Source organism: Scyliorhinus torazame, chromosome 10 (assembly GCF_047496885.1).
Source record: "Scyliorhinus torazame isolate Kashiwa2021f chromosome 10, sScyTor2.1, whole genome shotgun sequence".
Taxonomy (NCBI): Eukaryota; Metazoa; Chordata; class Chondrichthyes; order Carcharhiniformes; family Scyliorhinidae; genus Scyliorhinus; species Scyliorhinus torazame.
This window is the reverse complement of record NC_092716.1, coordinates 101,255,555-101,281,275: the sequence shown is the minus strand read 5'-3', so window position 1 is coordinate 101,281,275 and position 25,721 is coordinate 101,255,555. Positions and strand designations below refer to the sequence as shown.

The 25,721-nt window shown below is 48.6% G+C and overlaps 1 protein-coding gene across 4 annotated transcripts in view; it reads right to left on the bottom strand.

Annotated features, from left to right (window-relative positions):
• Positions 1-25,721, bottom strand: part of LOC140430804 (cyclic nucleotide-gated channel beta-1-like) — a 332,757-nt gene that overhangs the window by 8,061 nt on the left and 298,975 nt on the right. For all 4 annotated transcript variants that reach the window (XM_072518506.1, XM_072518507.1, XM_072518508.1 and 1 more), the window contains 4 exons: positions 22,714-22,797; positions 12,285-12,403; positions 9,029-9,175; positions 5,332-5,515 (listed from right to left, as the gene is read on the bottom strand). In XM_072518506.1, the coding sequence (XP_072374607.1) occupies positions 5,332-5,515; positions 9,029-9,175; positions 12,285-12,403; positions 22,714-22,797 (534 nt within the window). The remainder of the gene's footprint in view (positions 1-5,331; positions 5,516-9,028; positions 9,176-12,284; positions 12,404-22,713; positions 22,798-25,721) is intronic.

The following is a 25,721-nucleotide window of genomic DNA, read 5'->3' as shown; positions in this document are numbered from 1 at the left end:
CCACTGCGCATGCACGGGAATGCCATCAGCGGCCGCTAATGCTCCCGCCCTTTCGCCGCCCGCAGATGTCATTTCCGCGCCAGCTGGCGGGGCACCAAAGGCCTTTTCCGCCAGCTTGCGGGGCGTAAATTCGTCCGGCGCGAGCCTAGCCCCTTAAGGTTGGGGCTCGGCCCCCCAAGATGCAGAGCATTCCGTACCTTTGGGGCGGCGCGATGCCCGACTGATTTGCGCCCTTTTGGGCGCCAGTCGGCGGACATCGCGCCGATACCGGAGAATTTCGCCCCATGCCTTTCGGGACTTGTGGGAGGAAAACAGAGCACCCGGAGGAAACTCATGCAAACAAAGGGAAAACGTGCAGACTCCGCACAGACAGTGACCCAAGACGGGAATTGAACCTGGAACCCTGTCTCTGTTAAGCTACCGTTCCGCCAGTTGTCAGTAAGGGAACATTTAGGAGACACTGATCATTAAATCACAAGGTTTAGGATGGCTATAAAAAAGGACAGGGAACAATCCAGAGTAAAAATAATGAACTGGGGGAAAGCCAACTTCAATGGGGTAAGAATGGATCTGAGTCAGATAAATTACAATCAAAGTTTGACAGGCAAAGCAATAATTGAACAGTGGGCTGCCTTTAGAGAAGAAATCATTTGAACACAGTCAAGGTGCATTCCCTCAAAGAGGAAATGTATCAAATCTAGAGCACCCTGATAACGAATGAGATAGAGATTGAGAGGAAGAAGGAAACTTTTTCCATGACAGCCAGGTAGATAATACACCAAGTACCAGGCTGAATATAGAAAGTTCAGATAGGAAATAAAAAACAAATAAGAGCAGCAAAGAGAGCGCATGAAAAGAGAGCGGCAGCTAAATTAAGGGGAATCCAAAAGTCTTCACTATAAGCATGGAACTAGTTAAAAGGTGGTAACATGAGGATTAGGGTCTAAAAGGATCAAAAATGGAGATTGATGCATGGAGACAGTGATCATGGTTGAGGTATTAAATGAATATTGTTTGCTTTACCAAGCAAGAACATGCTGCCCAGATTATGGTGAAAGAGGAGGTAATTCAGACACTTGAAGATTTTAAGATTGATCAGGAGGGGATATTGGACAGATAAATTTAAAGTTGATAAGATACATTTAAGCCTAACTGCTCACTTAAGTTTGCAATTCTGGATCCCGGCCAGTAAGGGCAAGGTCCAGTTTGCGATGTCTCGCTAGACCTCGTTAGATCCCGTGAGCTGTGCTGAGTGTTGTGAATCTCTCAAGAGGCATCTCGTGAGATTTAATGGCCTCATCGTGTCCTGAGTCGGGTGCGAGAGGCCCTTTGATCGGATCCTTGGTAAATTGCTCCTTTGGAGAGCCAGCACAGTCACGATGCGCCAACTGGCTGTTAATTATTCTGTGATTTTGTGAGTTACCATCTCGTACTACGTATTCTGTTGAGAGTTCAGTCACGAAGCAAAGGGCCATTTTAACAATATATCACTAATATTTTAGACGCTAGCATTTCATGTGGCCTACACCATTGGGGAAATATGTGAGGGTAATTCATTATGAGGGAAGTGGAGGATTGGGGGCAGGGAAGGAGCTGGCCACTGGTGGCAGTTTGATAAAACTGAATAGCCCGCCAGGCTACTTCCAAAAGGCAATAAATGGTCAACCACATTGATGTGGGGCTGGAGTCACATTTAAGCCAGAACAGCTATGGGCAGCAGCTTTGCTTCCCTAAAGGACATTGGTGAATTCAAGTTTACAACAAACTGAAAGCTTCATGGTCACTCACACAGATGCTATCATTTTACTGATCGAATTAAAAATTTAGATTCAAATTCCAAACTACCATGGTGCGTTCTGAAATAATGTTCCCCGGATTACTCGCCCAGGAACGCAGACATTCCACTACCCTGTCAGGCATTTTGAGATATTCAGGATGGAGTCCTAGTGCAAAATTCCTCAGTGCTCAGTGACCAGCAGGACCCGTTGAAGTCAAGAAATACTTTTTTCCCCTTAGTCTTAGATATCTACAATGCCAAACACAAATTTGTCATCTTGCGATCATTTGTAAAGGCAAGGCAGCCCTTGAATTTTGTTGCTTCCTTCGAGACACTTGACATTAGGATTCCAACATCCAAGTAATAAAATTGCTCTACGACAGAAGAATAAAAATAACTCAGTAATTCAGCAGTAAAACAGTCCTGGATTTATTAGGAGCCCATTTCAGACTACTGCAGTACACGCCTGTTATTTCAGCCCCTCCCCCAATCAGATTGCCCCACTTCTTCCTATCATCCGAAAGCATAGCGTTAATTTTCACATGTACTTTGACAAAACCCAGCTCCACCTCACCACCACCTGTGTGCAGTTCTGGTCACCTCACTATAGAAAGGAGGTGATTGTATTCAAGGGGGTACAGCGGAGATTTGCCAGGATGTTACCTGGTATACAGCTATGAGGAGACACGGGATAGGTTTGGATTGTTTTCTTTAGAGCAGAGAAGGCTGAGGGGAATATGATTGAGGTGTTTGGACAGGGTGAAAATGAAGTAGCTGTTCCTCTTGGCTGAGGGGTCAATCACAAGGGGCCAATATTTTAGGGTGAGGGGCAGGAGATTCTGAGGCGATTTGAGAAAAAGATTTTTCACTCGGAAGTTGGTGAGAATCTGGAATGCACCTGCAATAGTGGAGGCTGGAAACGTCAACTTTTAAAAAGCACTTGGATGAGTACTTTGAAACACCATCACATTCAAAGATATGGGACAAGTGCTGGTAAGTGGGGTTGGCGCAAGATTATGGGGTAGCTATTGTTGGTGCAGACGCAATGGCCTAAAGGGTCTTTTCTGCGCTGTATGAGTCTATGACCACTCTCCACTCCTCCAGTGTTGCTAAATTATCAGACTTCTTGGCCGGAATTCTCCGGCTGTTGTAATTGATTTTTCCCGTCAGCAGCGCACCCCCGCCTGCGGGTTTCTTTTTTTTAAATTCAGAGTACCCAATTCATTTTTTCCAATTAAGGGGCAATTTAGCGTGGCCAATCCACCTACCCTGCAACTCTCTAGGTTGTGGGGGCGAAACCCACGCAGACACGGGGGAATGTGCAAACTCCACACGGACAGTGATCCAGAGCCGGGATTGAACCTGAAACCTCGGCGCTATGAGGCAGCAGTGCTAACCACTGCACCATCTTGTTCGCCCGTGGGTTTCAATGGGAAATCCCATTGCCAAGTGGCGGGAGTATAGACTCCTGCTGTCAGTGAACGGAGCGCCGCCGAAAAACACGTGTCTGGGGAACCGGAGAATCCAGCCCCTTGTCTGATGAGCAGCACTTTCCTTCAGTTAAATATGGGGAACACTGGAACCATGGGGCGAGATTCTCCACTCCTGCGCCGGTTGGGAGAATCGCCTGGGCCGCCAAACTTTCCCGGGACGCCGTTCCGATGCCCTCCCGTGATTCTCCCAAGCGGTGGGAACGGCCCCGTTGAGTTCCGCGGGCCGCAGGCCGGAGAATCGCCGGAGACACCCAAAATGGCGATTCTCCGGCACCCCTGCTATTCTCAGGCCCGGATGGGCCGAGTGGCCAGGCCAAAACGACAGGTTCCCCCCGGCGCCGTCCACACCTGGTCGCTGGCGTCGGGAACAGCGTGGGAACGCTGGGGAGGCAGCCTGCGGGGAGGGGAGGGGGGATCCTGCACTGGGGGGTACCTCAAATGTGGCATGGCCCGCGATCGGTGCCCACCGATCGTCAGGCCGTCCTCTCTGAAAGAGAATCTCCTTCCTTCCACGGCCCCGCAAGATCCGTCCGCCATCTTCTTGCGGGGCGGACTCAGAGAGGACGGCAACCACGCATGTGCGGGTTGGTGCCGGCCAACCCGCGCATGCGCGGGTGACGCCAGTTATGCGGCGCCGGCCGCGTCATCTATGCGGCGCCGCCTTTACGCGGCGACAAGGCCTGGCGCGTGTAGATGACACGGCACCGATCCTAGCCCATTGTCGGGGCCTGAATCGGTCGGGATAGGGGCCGTTTCGCGCCGTCGTGAACCTCAACGGCGTTCACGACGGCATGGGCACTACGGCGCGGGAGTGGAGAATCCCGCCCATGGTCTTTGGTTCCCAATCCATTTCCTAGTTAGCCACTCCTTCCGTCTTACTGGCAACTTTCTGAGACCAAACCAGTTTGTTTGCAACTCTTGGTGTCATACTTCACCATTTAAGAGTGCATTTAAGAGTCACAATGTGGGTCTGGAGTCATATGTAGGCCAGACCAGGTAAGGACGACAGATTTCCTTCCCTAAAGGACATTGGTGAGCCAGATGGGTTTTTACAGGAAAGGACAATGGTTTCATAGTCATCTTTAGACTTTTAATTCCAGATTTTAAAAATTAAATTCAAATTTCTCCATCTGCCATGGAGGGATTCGAACCCGGTTCCCCTGAGCATGGCTCTCGGCCTCTGGATTACTAGCCCAGCGACAGTATCACTACTCCATTGCCTCCCAAAGTCCTTACTTGCACCTTGTCCCGTTTACCAATCACCCCCTTGTGGCTGACTTACACTGACTCCTGGTCAAGCAATGCTTCAATTGTAAAATTATCATGCTTCTTTCCAAATCATTTCAAATCTTTCCATGACATCTCCTCTGCCTATCTCAGCAATCTCCCCACAGCCCTCTGAGCATCCCCCATTTTAATTGCTCCACCTTTGATTTCACCAGTCTGGGCCCTGAGCTCTGACATTTTCTCCCTAAACCTCTTCACATCTCTAATCCTCTTTCTTCCTTCTTATGAAAAATCATTTGGCTTTTTGTTCTTTATTTAAAAATTTAGAGTACCCAATTAATTTTTTCCAATTAAGGGGCAATTTAGCGTGGCCAATCCACCTACCCTGCACATCTATGGGTTGTGGGGGCGAAACCCATGCAAACACGGGGAGAATGTGCAAACTCCACACGGACAGTGACCCAGAGCCGGGATCGAACCTGGGACCTCGGTGCCGTGAGGCAGCAGTGCTAACCACTGCGCTACTGTGCTGCCCATTTGGCTTTTTGTTCTGATATCACTTTATCCGACTTGGTATCTAATTTTCCTTTATAATGTCTCCTGTGAAATGACTTGGGATGTTTTATGTGGCCTACTCCTGCTCCTTGTTCGTATGTTCAGAAAGGTCCTAACATAATTTGTTGTTGTTGAATTCAAATTAAAATTATCTCCATTGCAGTGTTTACCCGTAACAGTGAAACACGGATTAAAGTTCTACCTAATTCTGTTATTATACAGTAATAATATTGAAAAACACAAACATTCAATTCATAGACGCTCTTCTCATAACCCCACCTGCATTCTGGTAGATTCCATTATTTTCTGTTTAAGAACTGAGAACGTTCCCTTGATTCCAAGTTTTTCCGTTAATTTGAGGGCCGCAAGCAATAATTTGGGAGTTTCCGGCCTCGGTGCGATGATGTGCTGGTATCCTTTTGCACACGGCTTCACGTCTTTGTCATCTTTGGAAAGCAGTTTCCTGTAAATATATTACAACAAGTTACTGATTTAACCAGTGCTGTTTACAAACAGCAGTCAGAAAAACAGCGAGTGCAGCAGTTAGTCACAGTATAGGATCAGTCCTTGGACATCATTCACCAAAAGTGCTGCCGAGTATTTCTTAAAAATCCTTTCATGGATGTGAGCATTGCTGGCCAGGCCAACATTTATTGCCCATCTTTAATTACCCCTTGAGATAGAGCTGCCTTCTTGAACCACTTTGTCCATCTGCTGTAGGTACATCCACAGCTGTTAAGAAAGGAATTCCAGGATTTTGATGCAGTGTCAGTGAAGGAACAACTATATAGTCAGGATAGTTTGGGGCGGAAGGGATGGGGTACTTAAGTATTGTTGGAGCTGCATTCATCCAGGCTGGTGAAGCATTTTCCTTCCTGCCCTGTGCCTTGTAGATGGTGGATAGCCTTTAGGGAGTCAGGAAGTGAGTGAAATTTGTAAAATATATTTTTCCACGGGATGTGGATATCGCTGACTAGGCCAGCATTTATTGCCCATTCCTTACGGTTCTTGAGAAGGTAGTGGTGAGCTGCCTTCTTGAAATGCTGAAGTTCATGAGTTGTAGGTACACCCACAGTGCAGTTGGGGAGGGAGGTCTAGGATTATGACCAAACGACAGAGAAGAAATGGCAGTATGTTTAAGCCAGGATGGTGTGGGGTTTCGAAGGGAGCTTTCAGCTGATGGTGTTCCCATGCGTCCGCTGCCCTTAGATGTTACCTCTTGATAGCAGTGGTTGTGGGTTTGGAAGGTGCTGTCAGAGGAATCTTGGTGAGTTCTTGCAGTGCATCTTGAGATGGTACACACTGCTGCCACTGTGCATCATTGATTGAGGAAGTGAATGTTTATGGATGGGGTGCAAATCAAGTGGCTGTTTTGTCCTGGATGGTGTACATTGAGTTCAGCTCTTTTGTCTATGTTTGGACCAAGGCTGTAATGAAGTCAGGACCTGCGTGGCCCTGGCAGAACCCGGCATAGTGTCAGTGAGTGGGTTATTGTTGAGTAAGTGCCGCTTGATAACACTGTTGACGACACCATTTTGCTGATGATCAACAGTAGACTGATGGGGCGGTAATTGGCTGGGTTGGATTTATTCTGCTTTTTGTGGGCAGGACATATCTTGGCAATTTTATATATTATTGGGTAGATGCCAGTGTTGAAGCTGTAATGGAACAGCTTGGTCAGCGACGTAGCTAGTTCTGGAGCACAAGTCTCAAGCACTACTGCCGGAATATTGTCAGGGTTCATAGCTTTTCCAGTTCCTTCAGCTGTTTCTTGATATCACATTGAGAGAATCGAATTGGCTTAATATTGATATCTGTAGGGGCAGCACGGTGGTGCAGTGGTTAACACTGCTGCCTCACGCGCCGAGGACCCTGGTTCGATACCGGCCCAGGGTTACTGTCCATTGGAATTTGCACATTCTCCCCGTGTCTGTGTGGGTTTCACCCCCACAACCCAAAAAGATGTGCAGGATAGGTGAATTGGCCAGATTAAATTGCCTCTTAATTGGAAAAAAAAAGAATTGGATACTCTAAATTAAAATAAATATATTGATATGTGTAATGCTGGGCACTTTAGGAGACCAAATTGGATCATCCACTCGACACTTCAGGAAGAAAATGATTACAAATGGCTTCAGCCTTGTTTTCTGCACTGATTTGATGTGCTCCCCCATCATTGGGGATGATTAGCTGTCTAATTGTCCACCACCATTCATGATTGAATGAGACAGGACTGCAGAACAAGTCACTCTAAGTGCAGCTTTGACGGAGAGAAACTCCTAGAGACCAAAAGAAACGGCAAAGTGCAGTTCGATAGTGGGAGGATTCTCGGCACTGCAGCCACCGAGAAACACCCTGCTAAATGCGCCCAACAACATATTTAGTATGAAGTCTGTTGAATCGTGCCCCTGATCCCATTGGTTGTGGGATCATTTAGCTCTGTCTATTGCATGCTGCTTCCACTCTTTAGGCTGCAAGTATTGTGTTGTACCTTCACCAAATTGCCACTTCACTTTTAGCTATGCCTGACGTTGCTCCTGGTATGCTCTCCTGCTTTCCTCATTGAACCAAGATTGATGGTAATGGTTGAGTGAAGGATATGTCGAGTCGTGAGGTTACAGATTGTGGGTGAGTACAATTCTGCTGCTGCTGATGGCTCACTGTGCCTCTTGGATGCCTGGTTTTGATTGCTAGGACTTTGTCTCCACAAGAACTGTGCAGTTGTCACTCCTGTCAACATTGTCAGATGCATCGGTGACAGATAAGAGCATTAACTGTCATGTATGATTTGGTGATAGGGACAGTGCCTTTACAAGAATTTGTCAATAGCACCGCCCAGTATAAGGGCAGTGTCTAGCCCAGTATTAGGGCAGTTTCTAAATCAGCATTCACTTGCATTGTCATCTAACAACAGAATTAAGGAAGGTTTTCCTATTATTGTGCCAGTTTACAGTCCAGTGGGTAGAGATTGAACATTTGATGAAGACCTGCCAAACAGGCCTCCTTCCATTTTTTTCTCCTATAGCAACCTTACAATAATGCTTATTGGAAACAGGATATTGAAAGTCAAAAAGGGGCAGGTGTAGCCAAAATATGCGGTAAAGACAGTTTATTGTCATCTGTCACAATTTGCATCGTCACTGCTATAGCAATACTGGCTGACAGTAATATCAGCAAGAAGGATTTCTACATATTATTAATGCTCCAATCTTGCAATTTCTTCAATGAACACAGTGTAATTGATTTATTCAATCACCAGCAGAATGTGGCGGGAATTTCAAAGCCAGAGATTCTACCTCTTGCCAGGGTGGGTGTAGGGGGTGGGAGGTTGGGATGAAGTGTGGAGTGGTGAGAGAGATCCTGAGATACTTTAACCTGCAACTATTTTAAAAAATATAAATTTACAGTACCCAATTCATTTTTTTTCCAATTAAGGGGCAATTTGGCGTGGCCAATTCACCTACTCTGCACATCTTTGAGTTGTGGGGGTGAGACCCATGCAGATACGGGGAGAGCGTGCAAACTCCACACGGAGAGTAACCCGGGGCCGGGATCAAACTCGGGTCCTCGGCGCTGTGAGACAGCAGTGCTAACCACTGCACCACCAAGCCGTCCATAATCTGCCACTATTATCTAAATTGTGCAGTAGGTAATAGCTTCCACTTTCCCTTCATGATGGAGCCCAACAGGAATATTCTAATAATACTGACACTTGTAAATGTGCTGGCGACAGGCAATTGGAATTCCTTTTTCACATTTACCATGACAAAGCTTCCAGAAAGGAAAGTCTAGGCTATTGCAGTCAGACCAAATTTTCCTTACGGTGCTTTGTTAACATGTACATGTAACAGCTAGTACCAAAGCGTTTGGATTTGAAATCTTGTACCTGGATAACTACCTAATTCCTTAATTTAAAAAAGATTACTTTTCTTTCCTCTAATAAAAAATGAGGAATTATCAAAACTACGACACTGACTTAGCTTTCTTTCGCAGCAGTTTCTGAGAGTCCGGATAGTGGATTAGAATGTCACTCAAGTCTTTCTTGTCAAGGATGAAGAGGTTTGCAAATCCATGGGCAACGACGTTTGCAGTCCGTCGATTCCCACCTCCCACCGACAGCAAACTGTTAAATTGAGGAGAGGAGCACAAGTGAGATTGGAGAACTCATTTGAAAGGAGGTTCCCCATTGAAGTAAATAACAGTGCCCGGAATTTCCACAGGAGGCTCTCCTGATCTACTGCCATAAGATCAGGGGATGAACATTTTTTTTTTAGCAAATTACACCATTATCTTTGGGGAGATGGACAGTTTTTCATGGAGGTTACATAGGGAAATCTCCATGGACACTTTCTCTTCCTCCCACTAAATATTTGACACACATGGAAACCCATCAGTATGATTAAATTAAAAGGAAATGAGAAGAACATTGAAAAGTACCTACTTTGATACCATGATTATTCAAACTCAACACACAAATTCTGTGAATGCAGCCACTGGAACATAACTTCTTCGAAAAGCTCAGCAAGTTTAATCTACAAGTTGCTGAGTTTGACCGACCAGAGCAGGTTCAATGCTCAATCTGTGCTGAGGCAACAGTAGGGGCACTATAGTTGGCCTGAGCTCCCTGGTTTAGAGAAAGAGAAACTGGTCAGGCTGCCTTTCCTGTAGGACTCCTAACTGTAATCTACTGGCTTCTGAATAATCTACTGGTGTTGGGCTGAAACCTAAAGATATCTGATTATACGGCATGAAAGGTTGGGATTAGGCTCAGTTAGAAAGATCCCCCACAGCTGCATAGAAACATAGAAAATAGTAGCAGGAGTAGGCCATTCGGTACATTGAGCCCACCATGCCATTCAATGCAATCATGATGATCCTCTATCTCAACGCCATATTCCTGCTTTCTCCCCATTCCCTTTGACACATACAGTGTCTAAAAATCTATTTCTTTCTTCAATACATTCAGTGACTTGGCCTCTACAGCCTTCTGTGGTAGAGAATTTAACAGGTTCACCACACTCTGAGTGAAGAAATTTCTCCTCATCTAACTGGCCTAACCCATATCCCAGGACCATGATCCCTTTGTTCTAGACCCCTCAGCTAACAGGAAATATCATCCCTGCATCCAGTCCATCCAGCAGAATTTCAGAATTGTATACATTTCAATGAGATCCCCTCTCATTCTTCCAAACTCCAGTGAATACAGGCCTAGTCGACCCAATCTCTCCACATACAACAATCCTGCCATCCCAGGAATCAATCTGGTGAACCTTCACTGCACTCTCTCGATGGCAAGTACATCTTTCCTCAGGTAAGGAGACCAAAATTGCACATAGTACTCCAAATGTGGTCTCACCAAGGCCCTATACGGCTGCAGTGAGACATCTTTGCTCCTGCACTCAAATTCTCTTGTAATTAAGGCCAACATATCATCTGACTTCCTAACTGTTTGCTGCACCTACCTGCTTGCCTTCAATGACTAGTGTGCAAGGACACCCAGGTCTCTTTGTACATCAACATTTCCCAATCTATCACCATTTAAATAATACTCCACCATTCTGTTTTTCCTACCGAAGTGGATAACTTCACATTTATCCACATTATATTGCATCTGCCTTGTATTTGCCCACTCACTCAATTTGTCTAAATCTCCTTGAAGCCTTTTTGCTTCCTCCTCACCATTCACAGTTCCACCTAGTTTTGTGTTGTCAGCAAACTTTGGAAATATTACATTTGATTCCTTCATCCAAGCTGTTGACATATACTGTGCATAACTGGAGCCCAAGCACTGACCCCAGTCGTCACCACCTTCCACTCTGAAAAATACCATTTAATCCTACTCTCTTTTTTTCTGTCTGCTAACCAATTCTCAATCCATGCCAATAGATCACTCCCAATCCCATACACTTTAATTTTGCACACCTTCTGCACTGTAAATTCTATGAAATTCTATGTTGGGCTTTATCAAAAGTTGTCTTGAAATCCAAATACACCATATCCACTAGTTCTCTCTTATCTATTCTCCTAGTTACATCCTCACAAAACTCCAGTAGGTTCATCAAACATGATTTCCATTCCATAAATCCATGTTAACTTTTCTAATCCTGTTGATATTTTCAACATGTTCTGTTATCACATCCTTTATAATAGGGTCTAACATTTTTCCTATTAATGATATTAGACTAACCACTGTGTTATTACGTTTTCTCACTCCCTCCATTTTTTAAATAGTGAGGTAACAATTACCACCCTCCTATCTGCTGTGGAATTGTTCTTGAACATATAGAATTTTGGATGATGACAACCAATGCATCCGCTTTTTCTATGGCTACCTCCTTTAGTACCCTGAGGTACAGTAACCAGCCAACTCTTGCTGTCTAAGACACAAAGAGTGACTACTTGGGATTAGAATGATGCCTGACTAACAATTCAATTGAACTGCGTTTTTACAGGGATTTGTATAACAAGCTTGACTGCAAAGAAACTTTAGCCACGATCATACAGCCTTGTTGCCCCAGGCTCAGTGACGCGATGAGGATGGTTCCTCTTGCGAGATTTACGATGCTGGGGACGCCTCGCAAGATATAACGAGATCTTGTGAAATGTTGCGACCTGGACCTCGCGATTACTGGGCGGGATTCAAATTTGTGGATTCAAGTGAGTAGTTAGCCTCACTTGAATATAACTGCGCCAGAGTATCCCAAGGTGCAGGATTGAATGCTCGTAGCTTGGAGACCTTGCCGTGGCGCCGTTTAGCACTAGTCCGCACAAACGTGGACCAGGCGTAACAGCATTTGGGTGGGGGGGGTCTTCCAGGCTTTTGGGCTCTCGGTAGGGTGGTATCCTTGCACCCCCGATGCCACCCAGACACCTTGACACTGCCAGCCTGGCACTGCCAACCCAGCCCTGCCCGTATGAGACGGGGTGAGGGGGCTTGTGGACCCCCTAATCAGTAAGTTGGAACATTGCGGAGGCCACAGTGGGGGTGGGGGGGTCAAGAGATTGGGGTAGCATTTTTTTCCTGCACATGAGCTCGTCAATGCAGGAAATGAGGTCGGTACCGCCTTGGTGGGGCTTTCCTTGCCGAGGCGCAAAAAAAAAGTCCCGTTTAATAGCGGGGTGGTTCTCAGCACTGCAGGCGCTAAAACACGCCCGAAACGGGACTTTTGTTAAATCATGCCCTTTGATTCTGAACGGGAGCAGTCTGAGAAAAATAATTATCAGAATCTCACCTGATCTCACCAAACACTGAGCCTGCTCGTAGAGTCACAAATACAGTCTTTTCATCAGGACCACCAACAACTTGGACCTCTCCAGCTTTAATGATGTACATTTCTCTCCCAATCTCTCCCTAAAACAATAAGCAATTGACATTGATTCAGCGGTCCGACTAAAAACATGGCTTCAAGAACCCCAGATAATTGTCCAAGAATACGATGCAGTTAATTTGTATATGGATACATATTGATTACAGTAAAGATAGACGTATATAATATACAGTATTCAGCCACATCATGCTCATTTAACATTTAGCCCCAGTTTTGGTCTGGTTGGATGTCAATTGATGGTAAAATCAGGTGGGATATGTAACAATACTGGCTGGGGTATATATTAGGCAGGGTGTAAATCATGTGGGATGGAAGTTTCACGCCGTGTAAATTGGGACACGACGTTACAAGTTCTTTTAAAAAAATATATTTTTCAAAATCTTTAATTAAAATTCTGGAATTTTAAATGAGACAAAACAAACCACTTTAACATGTAAGGCCACCTTCCCTGGTGAAGGTGAGAAAGGCTGACAAAACCACCAAAAAGGGTGTGTAAAGAGAAACGTTTCACATCTCAGCAAACATCCAGATCCAATCTGCTGTTGATCGATATTTCAGAATGCGGAAATGGTCTGAGTTTAGAGAAATCCCTCTCTGGGGCAGGAGACATGTTGGGCAAAACCCAATGGCCTCATTGAGCTCGAGCGAGAGCGTGACAAGGCCGGTAAATATGATGAGAGGCGAGGAACCAATAATCACCCCACCACTTAAGCCCGATTCCCATTCAATTAACCGGAGCCACCCCATACCAAACAGCCTCCCATGATCTAATCGCCTCACCAGCAGGTGGTCACCCAGGCACCGATTACTGCTCCTTTTTACAAATGTGACCCTGATGGAAAGGCTGCTGTGGGGACCCAAGGAGGTGAGTAGCCACCTTTGCTTACAGGCAAAGAGCCTGGGGGCACTGGGCTTGATGCCCCTGTGATCAGACGGGGTTGGGGTGGGCCGCCATGGGGGTACCAGAGCTGGAGGGGGCAAATGCGCGTGGGTCCGTTATGCCAAACCCTGGATCATGTGTACCTGTTCCGGAGGCAACCTAGTCCCTGCCTGTCTGCCCCACAGACCACCCATAACACCCACTGACCGCGGTGCCTCTAGCCTTGTGGCTTAAGGTTAACAGGGAATTAGCAATCGTAGTTAACAGAGCACTTCACACAACCAAGTGGATTCCCAAGGGGAGGCAGACCAAGTAGCATTTGGCACCTATTGCCTAGCATCCCAGTCAGACCGTGATGCCTAGACATTGTGCCTAAACACCACGGGAGGCAGCACCACACACGCAGCAGCCAACATCCGAACACCCAGGGAATAGGCCCCAGCCCGGGGACATTTCTGTGGCCGGAGGATGGATGAGTGGAATGGGGAGGGATCCTGCGCTTGGTCCAGGTAACGTTATGTACGGTGTCTGGGGTGCAGGGTATGGGGGTCGGTGAGAAGGGGCACCCGCTGCGGCCGGGTATGCGTGGGTAGGACATGCCGGGTGGGGTGGGGGAGCAATGGAGGGACTGGAGAGTCCCGGGTTGGAAGGCATCACTGTTTGTCAGTCTCAAACCCTCTCCTAATTCCTTACAGATATTGAACAGTATGGACGATATTTTGGACCCCTTGCCGTAGTGGTGCTGCTGGCAGGCAGGGCAGCCAGACGCCGGAGAAGGCGGCGGAAGCAGCAGCGTCGACAGAGACTCAAGGCGGTGTCCCATGTGGAGGGCCCCACCCCACACCCTGAGGACGGGGCCGCGGATCAGACCAGGGTGAGATTCAGAGGGGGAGGCCCACGACGGCCCAAGGTGTACAAGGGTCGTTGGTCTTTCAAGTAGATGACGGACATCACATGCCTCAACAAGAAGATGGTGCGGCACCTGTGCCATGTCCTTGTGTAGGACACCTGCTCCTGGTGGCCGTCAAGATCACTGCAGCCCTGAACGTTTATAACTCCGGATCATTCCAGGGCTAGAGGGGGGATTTGTGTGGCATCTCTCAAGCTACAGCCCACAGGTGCATCTGACAGGTCACGGATGCCCTGGTTGCCCGAGCAGCAGACTATATAAACTTTGACACGGACCAAGTCCAATACGATGCTCAGGCAGCAAGGCTCTCTGCCATCGTTGGGATGCCCCAAGTCCAGGGGCTCATTGATGGCACGCATGTCACCTTGCGCTCACCGGGCCATCTGGGAGTGCCCTAAGTCAACAGAAATGGATTCCACTCCCCGAACATCCAGATCATGTGCGACCACCACCTTAAGATCATGCACCTGTGTGCACGCTTCCAGGGGAGACAGTCACATCCTGGGGCTGTCAGACATCTCCGGCCTCTTCAAGGATCACCCCGGGATGGCCGGTTGGCTTTTGGGGGATAAAGAGTACCCACTTAGGACCTGGCTGAGACCCGATACAACGAGGCCCATGTGGTCACCTGGGTTCTCATTGAGTGGTTCAAAATGTGGTTCACATGCCTCGAGCGCTCCGGTGGTGCCCTGCAGTACATTCCCTGGAGGGCTGCCTGCTTTGTGGTGGTCTGTTGTGTGCACCACAACCTGGCAAAGCAGCGGGGCAGCATGTTGGAGGTGGAGGAACATGTGGCCCCCTCTAAGGAGAATGATGACGAGGAGGCGCAGGACCTGCAGAGGCTGGAGGACGATCCCGAGGAGGAACCGGAGAACTAGCTGGAGACCGGAGGACAGAGCAGCGGTGGCAAGGGTCCGGCAAGCCCAGAGGGTCAGGGATGCCCTCATCGTTACCCACTTCACATATGACGTGGCCTAGTCCGTCATCGCAACCCCTCCCATCTCCCTCCCCCTCACCCAACCCCTCTTTGGTCCCCACCTTCACCATCCCCCCACCCTCCCAGGGTCTGTGTTACATCAATCCAGGGTGCTGGAACTGTGTCAGCACTGTCAGCAGGTCACAATCGAGGGCAAGGGAGTATTGATAAGCGACAGAGAGCTGAGTGCAGGAGCTCCTCAACTTATGCCATAGTCTGACCCCTGCCCGTCTGCTGAGTGCTCGCTCACACCCATCATCTGCACGCGGTGTGCGGAGGGGTGGGTGGGGGTGGGGGTGGGTTCTAGGCCCCCCCATGTCTGGGCTGATGGGGCATGGGTTTAGTGGTCAGCCTGCATTGCAGAAGAAAGTGCCAGAGGTGTCCTACTGGTTGTGGTGAAGGTTTTGTAATGTACCTCACATAAGTGCCCACCACTGCCCCACTCTCCTAATGGTGACACCCCACTGTCCCCTCCACTCCCCTTGACCTCTCTTCCCACCCCTCCAATGCACACTTCCTTCCCTTCCCCTCAACCTGTCCCCATCCCCCTTATTCCCCCTCCCGCGATGGGCCTCTCAGTGATCCTCGACGTGCTTAGCTTTCCGTACTCTACCGCTGCGTATAGGTATTTCCCCAGGATGCACATCACAGGTGGTAGCAGCCTGCTGCTTACCACATCCCGTGGCCTTTGATATCCCTGGCAGGCGGCCTCTGGGGGCTCTGGGGCCAGAGGGCTCCAGCACACTTGTAGGCGGCACATGCGCAGCCGTGCTGCACTGTACCGGATGCGAACTGCGAGACATGGCGTCATCAGAGGGGTGGAACTCAGGGGAGCTGGTGGTCACCGTCCACCTTAGGATGGATCTGGGTTGGCAACCAGCGCCTGATCGATGACCATACAGCCCTGGGGTTCATGTCTGAACGACGGTGCAACTGGATTGAACCCCGGCTGTCCTTGCGTCATCTGGCTCTGGCGGCTCCCCAATGTCTGCCCCATGGTGTCAATACCCTCGGCGATGCTCCTCAGTGACTGGGACATGCTCTGCAACTCCTCAGCAATGCCAACCCGCGACTGGGACAAGCTCTGCAGTGCCTCTGAGACTGGGACATGTCTTGGAGCGCCTCATCTAGGTCCGCCTGGTACTGGCTCAGACATTTTACCAAGTCCCTCAGCCATGGCTGGGTGGTTGACTGAGCCACTCCTTGGACACATCCACTCATGCTGCTGATATCGAGAACGAGGCTCTCCACTGTGGTTCCACCCTAGCAGTGTTGACCTCGGTGCCATGCATTGCCAGTGCCATCCCCTGAGCCCGGAGCCTCTGGGACTCCTCCAATTGGCTATGGACTTGCTGGAGTGTCGCTGACATCCCCCTCTGAATATCACAACTGCACCCTATCATCTGCATCAGCTCCGGGTAAAGCTGGCCCAGAGGCTCAGCATCAGAGTGGGACCCAGCTGGGTCCTGGAAACCAGCAGGCCTCCGACTGCTGTCTCGCCTGGGCGTTCCTGCCTCCACCTGATGTCTCGCTCTGGTGGAGGGTGGGGATGATAGCATCTATGGTGGCATCTTCGGAGCTCCCTCTGAGGTGTTCTCATGGGAGGTTGGCGGGGGGGGGGAAATCACCCTGGATGTGTTGGTGCTGTCGCTTGGAGATCCTGTGGGAGAATGGACATGTGGTCAGTGGGAGGTATGGGTCAGTCTGTATGATATTAACAACTCACATTTGACAGTCCACCTGGGTGGGGCCCGGTGGATCCTCACCTCTGCGGAGTGCGCCGTCCTCCATGTTGGTGACCGCTCTGTCCTCGGCTACCCCCATAACCTCCAGGGCCTTTTCCTCGAAGGTGGTGAGGATTCTGATCTCTGGCACCTCGCCACCTGTCTGGACCCTCTCCGAGGGCATCGGTAGCCACACATGTGGATCACTGCGGGGGGCGGGTTGTTGGGGTTGGGTGGGCTGCATTGGTAGAGCAGGGCACGACATGGCGCTGGCGGCAGTGCCAGGCGCATTCCCGTATGGTGGGGGCTGTCCGGTGCCAACTCACCTCTGCGGCCCGGTGTAAGTCGGTGATCTTCTTGTGGCTCCGGTTGCCTGTCCTCCTGGTCACGCTGCCCGAGTTGACAGCCGCTGCTACCTCTTCCCAGATGGCACTGGTTGCCCTGTGGCTTACCCTCCGGGACCCTCAGGGGAACAGGACATCCCTCCTGGCCTTGACTGCTCCGAGGAGCCTTCCCAGGTCTGCATCCCCGTATCGAGGAGACGGTCATCTCGGTGCCATGGCTGCGAGCTGAATGGGGTTGGGTGTGCAAGGACAGTTTAAGTGCTGCTCTACCTTGTTAGTGGGGGGCTGGCGAGCACGGTCCTGGCGAATTGGCTGGCGAGCCATGGTTTGCGGTGTGAAGCCTGTGGGGCCTAGCTAAGTGGCCCAATTTACATTGGATTGCGTTGCCGGCCTCGCTGGGCCGAGCGCTGGGAAGCTCGCAGTAGTTCCCACTCACTACCACATTTAGAAATGTTTTAATTGAATCGTGCCTGTTGTGTGTTCCCTTTCAGAATACACAGGGAACTGGGATAAAAAAAACCTGCAGATTTGTTCTGTGTAGACTGACGTGCTGATGCGACCTTCTATCTGTGTGTGCATCATGGTATGTTGGTGATCTATGAGCGGGGACTGTCCAGCAGGTGTTTGAGCTGGCAGTATTAGAGCTGTTGTGGTAGTTTATGCCGAGTAGAATGATTGTCTGGCAGGCCCAAAACCTTCCCCCTACCCTGCTTGCACAATACTATTGCCTGGCCGGCAAACCCCTCGCCCATCCTCACAGGTTCACACATCTCCCGAAGTCCACCACACTGCCATCAGTCACCCCCACCCATGTTCACTAATGCCTTCGTCCTCTCCCTTACTCACAGGTTCACCTTTTAGCTCCCCCTATCCACAGGTTCACCAGCACCATTCCGCCGCCACACCCCCCCCCCCCCCGACAATTTCACCAGTTCCTTCAGCGCCCCACCTGGCAGGTTCAACAGCACCAACCCTCACAGGTTAAAATACTACATTGTTGAGTCATTACCTCTACGGTGTGGTTTAGATAATTTGGACAAACCTAATCCTGTGAAACAGTGAATGGAAAACAAGAACAAAAATAACTGAAATATAGTAGTATTATTCGGATAAAATACATTATATTGCAAGAATCCTGTGGTGCTAATCGAAAGAAAAAGATTAACCAACCTGACTTTAATGGCATTTTCTGTCGGAACAAAACAGCTTGCTGGATCCTGAGCACATGCACAGCACTGGGTGGAGATACCTGCACAGAGCATGTGCAAAGCACTAGGTGGAGATACCTGCCCAGAGCATGTGCTCAGCACTGGGTGGAGATACCTGCACAGAGCATGTGCTCAGCACTGGGTGGAGATACCTGCACAGAGCATGTGCAAAGCACTGGGTGGAGATACCTGCCCAGAGCATGTGCTCAGCACTGGGTGGAGATACCTGCACTTTGTGTGTGGAGATCCCTGGGTGGAGATATCTGCACAGAGTGTGTGAATAGCCCTGGGTGGAAATACCTGTACAGAGTGTATGGAGGGGGGGGGGGGGGGGGGGGCAGGGTGGAGATTCCTGCACAGAGTGTGTCGAGATCCCTGGATGGAGAGGCCTGTACAAGGAGTGTGGAGAGCTCTGGGTGGAGATAGCTGTACAGAGTGTGTGGAGAGCTATGGGTTGGGGGCCCTGTGTAGTGATATCGGTACAAAGTGTGTGAAAGTTCCCTTGGTGGAGTTATCTGTACAAAGTGTGTGAAAGTTCCCTCAGTGGAGAGATCTGTACAAAGTGTGGGGAAGTTCCCTGAGTCATGATGTCTAGGCAGAGTGTTTGTAGAACTCTGGGTAGAGGTGCCTGTACAGTTTGTGGGGGACCCTAGGTGATGATACCTGTACAGGGTATGTGGAGAGCCCTGGGTGAAGATACATTACAGTGTGGAGGCTCCTGGATGAAGACACATTACAGAGTGTGTGGAGGCTCCTGGATGAAGATACATTACAGAGTGTGTGGAGGGTCCTGGGTGAAGATACATTACAGAGTGTGTGGAGGGTCCTGGGTGAAGATACATTACAGAATGTGTGGAGGGTCCTGGGTGAAGATACCTATACAGAATGTGTGGAGGGTCCTGGGTGAAGATACCTATACAGAGTGTGTGGAGGGTCCTGGGTGGAGATACCTATACAGAGTGTGGGGAGGGTCCTGGGTGAAGATACATTACAGAATGTGTGGAGGGTCCTGGGTGAAGATACATTACAGAGTGTGTGGAAGGTCCTGGGTGAAGATACCTATACAGAGTGTGTGGAGGGTCCTGGGTGGAGATACCTACACAAAGTGTGTGGAGGGTCCTGGGTGAAGATACCTATACAGAGTGTGTGGAGGGTCCTGGGTGGAGATACCTATACAGAGTGTGTGGAGGGTCCTGGATGAAGATACCTATACAGAGTGTGTGGAGGGTCCTGGGTGGAGATACCTATACAAAGTGTGTGGAGGGTCCTGGGTGGAGATACCTATACAGAGTGTGTGGAGGGTCCTGGGTGGAGATACCTATACAGAGTGTGTGGAGGGTCCTGGGTGAGGATACATTACAGAGTGTGTGGAGGGTCCTGGGTGAAGATACATTACAGAGTGTGTGGAGGGTTCTGGGTGAAGATACATTACAGAGTGTGTGGAGGGTCCTCAGTGGAGATACCCATACAGAGTGTGTGGAGGGTCCTGGGTGAAGATACATTACAGAGTGTCTGGAGGGTCCTGGGTGAAGATACATTACAGAGTGTCTGGAGGGTCCTGGGTGAAGATACATTACAGAATGTGTGGAGGGTCCTGGGTGAAGATACATTACAGAATGTGTGGAGGATCCTGGGTGGAGATACTTGTCCATGTGGCAGAACTATTTTGAGCCAGTCCTGAAGGAATTTGTATCCTTCAATGTCCACTTGAGCACTCCTTTCAAGTTCATTCCTGACCAAGACTCAGGTCAAAATCTCACCTATTCATACTCATAATCTAATCAAGCAGTGTCTGCATAGCTTCATGAAAGGAAGATTGTGTCTGACTAATTTATTAGAATTTTTCACGGAAGTCTCAACTAGAGTGGATTGAGGGAGACCAGTAGATGTGCTGTATTTGGATTTTCAGAAGGTGGTCAACAAGGTACCCCCAAAAGGTTAAGGGCATGATTCAACGTAAATATTTTCAAGTCCAGTTTCGGGTGCGTTTGGCAGGGTGTTTCTCGGACGTGCTGAGATTGACACTGCTATTCAATGGTACTTAGTCATTTTTTGGGGCCTCGGGGAGTTTCTCTCCATCGCCACACTAAGGAAGATTTCCTCCACTGGGGAGCTGAGCTTCCCAGCAGGACCGTCTTGTTGGTCCCGGGGTAAGATTCTCGCTTCGGGGGTTGTGCTGCACAAATTTGTGAGAGGTCCCAGGTTCAAATCCCGGCCGAGCTCTTTGATGTTGTTTCTGGGCAGCACGGTAGCACAGTGGTTAGCACAGTTGCTTCACAGCTCCAGGGTCCCAGATTCGATTCCCGGCTTGGGTCACTATCTGTGTGGAGTATGCATGTTCTCCCCGTGTCTGCGTGGGTTTACTCCGGATGCTCCAGTTTCCTCCCACAGTCCAAAGATGTGCAGGTTGGGTGGATTGGCCATGCTAATTGCCATTAGTGTACAAAAAGGTTATTTCATAGATTTCATAGAATTTACAGTGCAGAAGGAGGCCATTCGGCCCATCGCGTCTGCACCGGCTCATGGAAAGAGCACCCTACCCAAGCCCACACCTCCACCCTATCCCCATAACCCAGTAACCCCACCCAACACTAAGGGCAATTTTGGACACTAAGGGCAATTTAGCATGGCCAATCCACCTAACCTGCACATCTTTGGACTGTGGGAGGAAACCGGAGCACCCGGAGGAAACCCACGCCCACACGGGGAGAACGTGCAGACTCCGCACAGACAGTGACCCAAGACGGGAATCGAACCTGGGACCCTGGAGCTGTGAAGCAATTGTGCTAACCACTATGCTACCGTGCTGCCCAGGGGGGGGGGGGGGGGGGTTACTGGGATAGGATGGAAGTGTGGGCTTAAATGGGGTGCTCTCTCCAAGGTCTGGTGCAGACTAGATGGGCCGAATGGCCTCCTTCTGCACTGTAAATTCTATGATTCTATGACCACTCCTCCAAGGTCAGGGCGCCATTTTGAAAGACTACCCCAATCTCTACAGTACCCCCCGCACCCCCACCTTCAGGACCCTCCCCCTTCACATCCTCAACCTTTCTTTGGCCACCTCAGACCCACCTTACCCCTCCTCGATGGGCATAGCCCCCAGACTTCGATCCTTTGGCAGCGTCAACCTGGCACCCGGGCACCTTGACACTGCCAGCCTGGCACCGCCAAATGGGCATCCTGGCAGTGCCAAGTTGGTGCTGCCAGGGTGCCAGGCCTGCAGTACCAAGGTGTCAGATGAAGTGCTAGGGTATTACCCTGCCCTGTCTCTGACCATCTGCAAGGCTTTAATGGCCTGTGGCACCCCTTCAAGGTGCCATCATGCCTGGTCCACAATTGTGGAAACCAATGCTAAATGGCGCCGGTTGGGGCCTCACAGAAACGGCCGTTGACCCCTGGGCGGCAGGTGAATATGGCGTCCAGATATTTAAATGAACCTAAGGGCTCATTTAAATATCATTATCTGGATCATGCCAGGTGCCACGAGTCGGGTGACATGCGCGAGGTTTCGCACCTGGCACGGAGCCCAATTTGGGGTTCTCCCATGATTCGCCCATTCCGCCCAGCTGATGCAGTGGGAAAATTGCACCCTAAGCTAAGAGCCTGTGGTGTTGGAGGAAGTATATTGGTTAGAAACTTGGCAAATGGACAGGAAACAGCATGTGGGGATATGGGGTTATTTTTCAGGTTGGCGACCTGGAACCAGTGGGACAGTGCTAGGGCCGCAACTGTTTAAAATTTCTATTAATGACTTGGAAGAAGGAAGTGAATGTACTGTAGCCAAATTTACAGACAACACTAAAATAGACGGAAACTCTAGTGAGAGGGATACAAACAGTTTGCAAAGGGATATTGATGGGTTAAGTAAGTGGGCAACAAGTTGGAAAATGGAGTATGTTGTGGGAAAATGTGAAGTTGTTCATTTTGGAAGGGAGAACAAAATAACCCAATATTATTTAAATGGAGAAATACTGCAGGGAGCTACAACACAAAGGGACTTGGGGGTACTTGTCCACGTAACACAGAAAGCTAGCACACAGGTGCAGCGGGTAATCAGGAAAGCTAATGGAATGTTGGCCCTGATTTGTATAAGAGTCGGGAAGTCTTGCTGCAACTGTACAAGGTGGGAGTTTGCTGTGCACACATTGGCTGCTGTGTTTTCTACATTCCAACAATGATTATGTTTAAAAGTACTATATTAACTGTAACATGCTTTGGGACATCTAGAGGCCATGAAACATGACATGTAAACTTTCATTTAACCAATCCATTTAGGGATTTCCCAACGTACTTTCTTACACACAAAGTCTCCAGGCAGGAATACTACTGACTTGAGTCGATTCAGCATGTCGAAGATCATCTGTCTGTCACAGCCCTGTGGAGAGATTAAGCAAATGGAATGAGGATTGAACTTCCAGCTCCTGTACTGCCAGTTTTTCCTCATCTGCCATTTCATCGGGTAGAAAGAGGGGTAACTTAGAATTGGGGGGTTGGAGGGAGTAGATAGTGTTGTTTCCATGAGACATTAAGCTGAGGTTCATTATCCATCATGTGTGCTCTGCCCAAAAGCAGGTCCTTTGTCTGCTGATGCTCCATCCTGAACTTGTTTTTTTTCCAGTTTTTGTCAATGGTGGTTTGCCATTGCCTTCCACTCTCAGGGGCAAACAGGATGAGGAGGCAGGTGCCAAGGTCGCCCTCAGCCAGAATGGGAGTCAAATCTTGACATTAATCGGAGCCACATGCTAAACATCTAGCCAACTGAGCTAATCGGCCACAAGCCAAAGTTATGGAAAGATTTTGTAGCGATATTTAAAATGATAAAGGATTTTCATCGGGAAAATAAAGAAAACTGTACTCTTTAGTTGATGGATTGATAACAAAAAGATGCAGATTTAAGATATTTAGCAACAGACCTGAGGTGGGGGCAGAGATGAGGATTATTTTATTTTATGCAGTGAATTGAAATGATCTGGAATATGTTCCCTGAATGGGTGGTCAAAATTGATTCAAGACCAATTTTCAAAAGGGATTTGTATATGTACCTGAAAAAGAAAATTTGCAGAGAGCAATCTCGGCTAAGTTTAAAGAGACAGCCACAAATGTGAATTGGAGATGTATATCTCTGGCACACAAATTCTGATTCTATTTTATCATCGATTGAATTTTAAGAAGGTTGAGCATGTTGATTGTCAAGATTGTGAGTTCACTGCAACTAATTGATATCCACCACAATAACCAAACCCCCACCACCCCAGCCAGAACTCAGCATCTCCCTGTAGCCAAGTCTGTCCCAACACACAGACTTGACAGAGTCCTCAGGAGCTTCGAATCCCAGAGGGCATAGATTAAAAGTATCTCAGCAGCCAGGGCAACTTGTCTCTACCTCTGTTGAAGCCACACAGGATGCACCATATGTAAGAAGTGGGAAGCAGAGAGAAAGTTACTGTAAGGATAGGCACATAGGGCTCTGACAAAACATTGTCATTAAGTTTCCATTTTTTAAAATGCCGCACACAATTTATTAATCAGCACCAAGTCCACATTTTCCCATTACTGCAATTCAAGTTCCAGCTCACATTATCATTTATTTCATGGTGGATGTCAATCTATGTCAGGATCCATTGGACAGATGTGCAATGGGTGAATGAATGGTTGAAGGATTGGTTCATGCAAAGGGAAAGAGTGGTCCTGATGATTGGAGCCGACCATATGATTGCATTTGTTATGTTTTACATGAAGTGAACAATTACAATATTAGGACATTTAGGGCAGCAATGTAAGCGGCTTCTCATCATGCTCCATGTTCTTCTTACCCAAAGATGAGCAATGAGCCCCTTTGTTCTCCTCCACCTGAAATGCTTTCCCTGCACTATAGAACATAGAACATAGAACAATACAGCGCAGTACAGGCCCTTCGGCCCACGATGTTGCACCGAAACAAAAGCCATCCAACCTACACTATGCCATTATCATCCATATGTTTATCCAATAAACTTTTAAATGCCCTCAATGTTGGCGAGTTCACTACTGTAGCAGGTAGGGCATTCCACGGCCTCACTACTCTTTGCGTAAAGAACCTACCTCTGACCTCTGTCCTATATCTATTACCCCTCAGTTTAAAGTTATGTCCCCTCGTGCCAGCCATTTCCATCCGCGGGAGAAGGCTATCACTGTCCACCCTATCCAACCCCCTGATCATTTTGTATGCCTCTATTAAGTCTCTTCTTAACCTTCTTCTCTCCAACGAAAACAACCTCAAGTCCATCAGCCTTTCCTCATAAGATTTTCCCTCCATACCAGGCAACATCCTGGTAAATCTCCTCTGCACCCGCTCCAAAGCCTCCACGTCCTTCCTATAATGCGGTGACCAGAACTGTACGCAATACTCCAAATGCGGCCGTACCAGAGTTCTGTACAGCTGCAACATGACCTCCCGACTCCGGAACTCAATCCCTCTACCAATAAAGGCCAACACTCCATAGGCCTTCTTCACAACCCTATCAACCTGGGTGGCAACTTTCAGGGATCTATGTACATGGACACCGAGATCTCTCTGCTCATCCACACTGCCAAGAATCTTAGCGTTAGCCCAGTACTCTGTCTTCCTGTTATTCCTTCCAAAATGAATCACCTCACACTTTTCTGCATTAAACTCCATTTGCCACCTCTCAGCCCAGCGCTGCAGCTTATCTATGTCCCTCTGTAACTTTTAACATCCTTCCGCACTGTCCACAACTCCACCGACTTTAGTGTCATCTGCAAATTTACTCATCTATCCTTCTACACCCTCCTCAAGTCATTTATAAAAATGACAAACAGCAGTAGACCCAAAACAGATCCTTGTGGTACACCACTAGTGACTGGACTCCAGTCTGAACATTTCCCATCAACCACCACCCTTTGTCTTCTTCCAGCTAACCAATTTCTGATCCAAACTGCTAAATCACCCTGAATCCCATGTCTCCGTATTTTCTGCAGTAGCCTACCGTGGGGAACCTTATCAAACACTTTACTGAAATCCATATACACCACATCAGCTGCTTTACCCTCATCCACCTGTTTGGTCACCTTCTCAAAGAACTCAATAAGGTTTGTGAGGCTCGACCTACCCTTCACAAAACCGTGTTGACTATCTCAAGTCAAATTATTCCTTTCCAGATGATTATACATCCTATCTCTTATAAACCTTTCCAAGATTTTGCCCACAACAGAAGTAAGGCTCACTGGTCTATAGTTACCGGGGTTGTCTCTACTCCCTTCTTGAACAAGGGAACAGCATTTGCTATCGTCCTGTCTTCT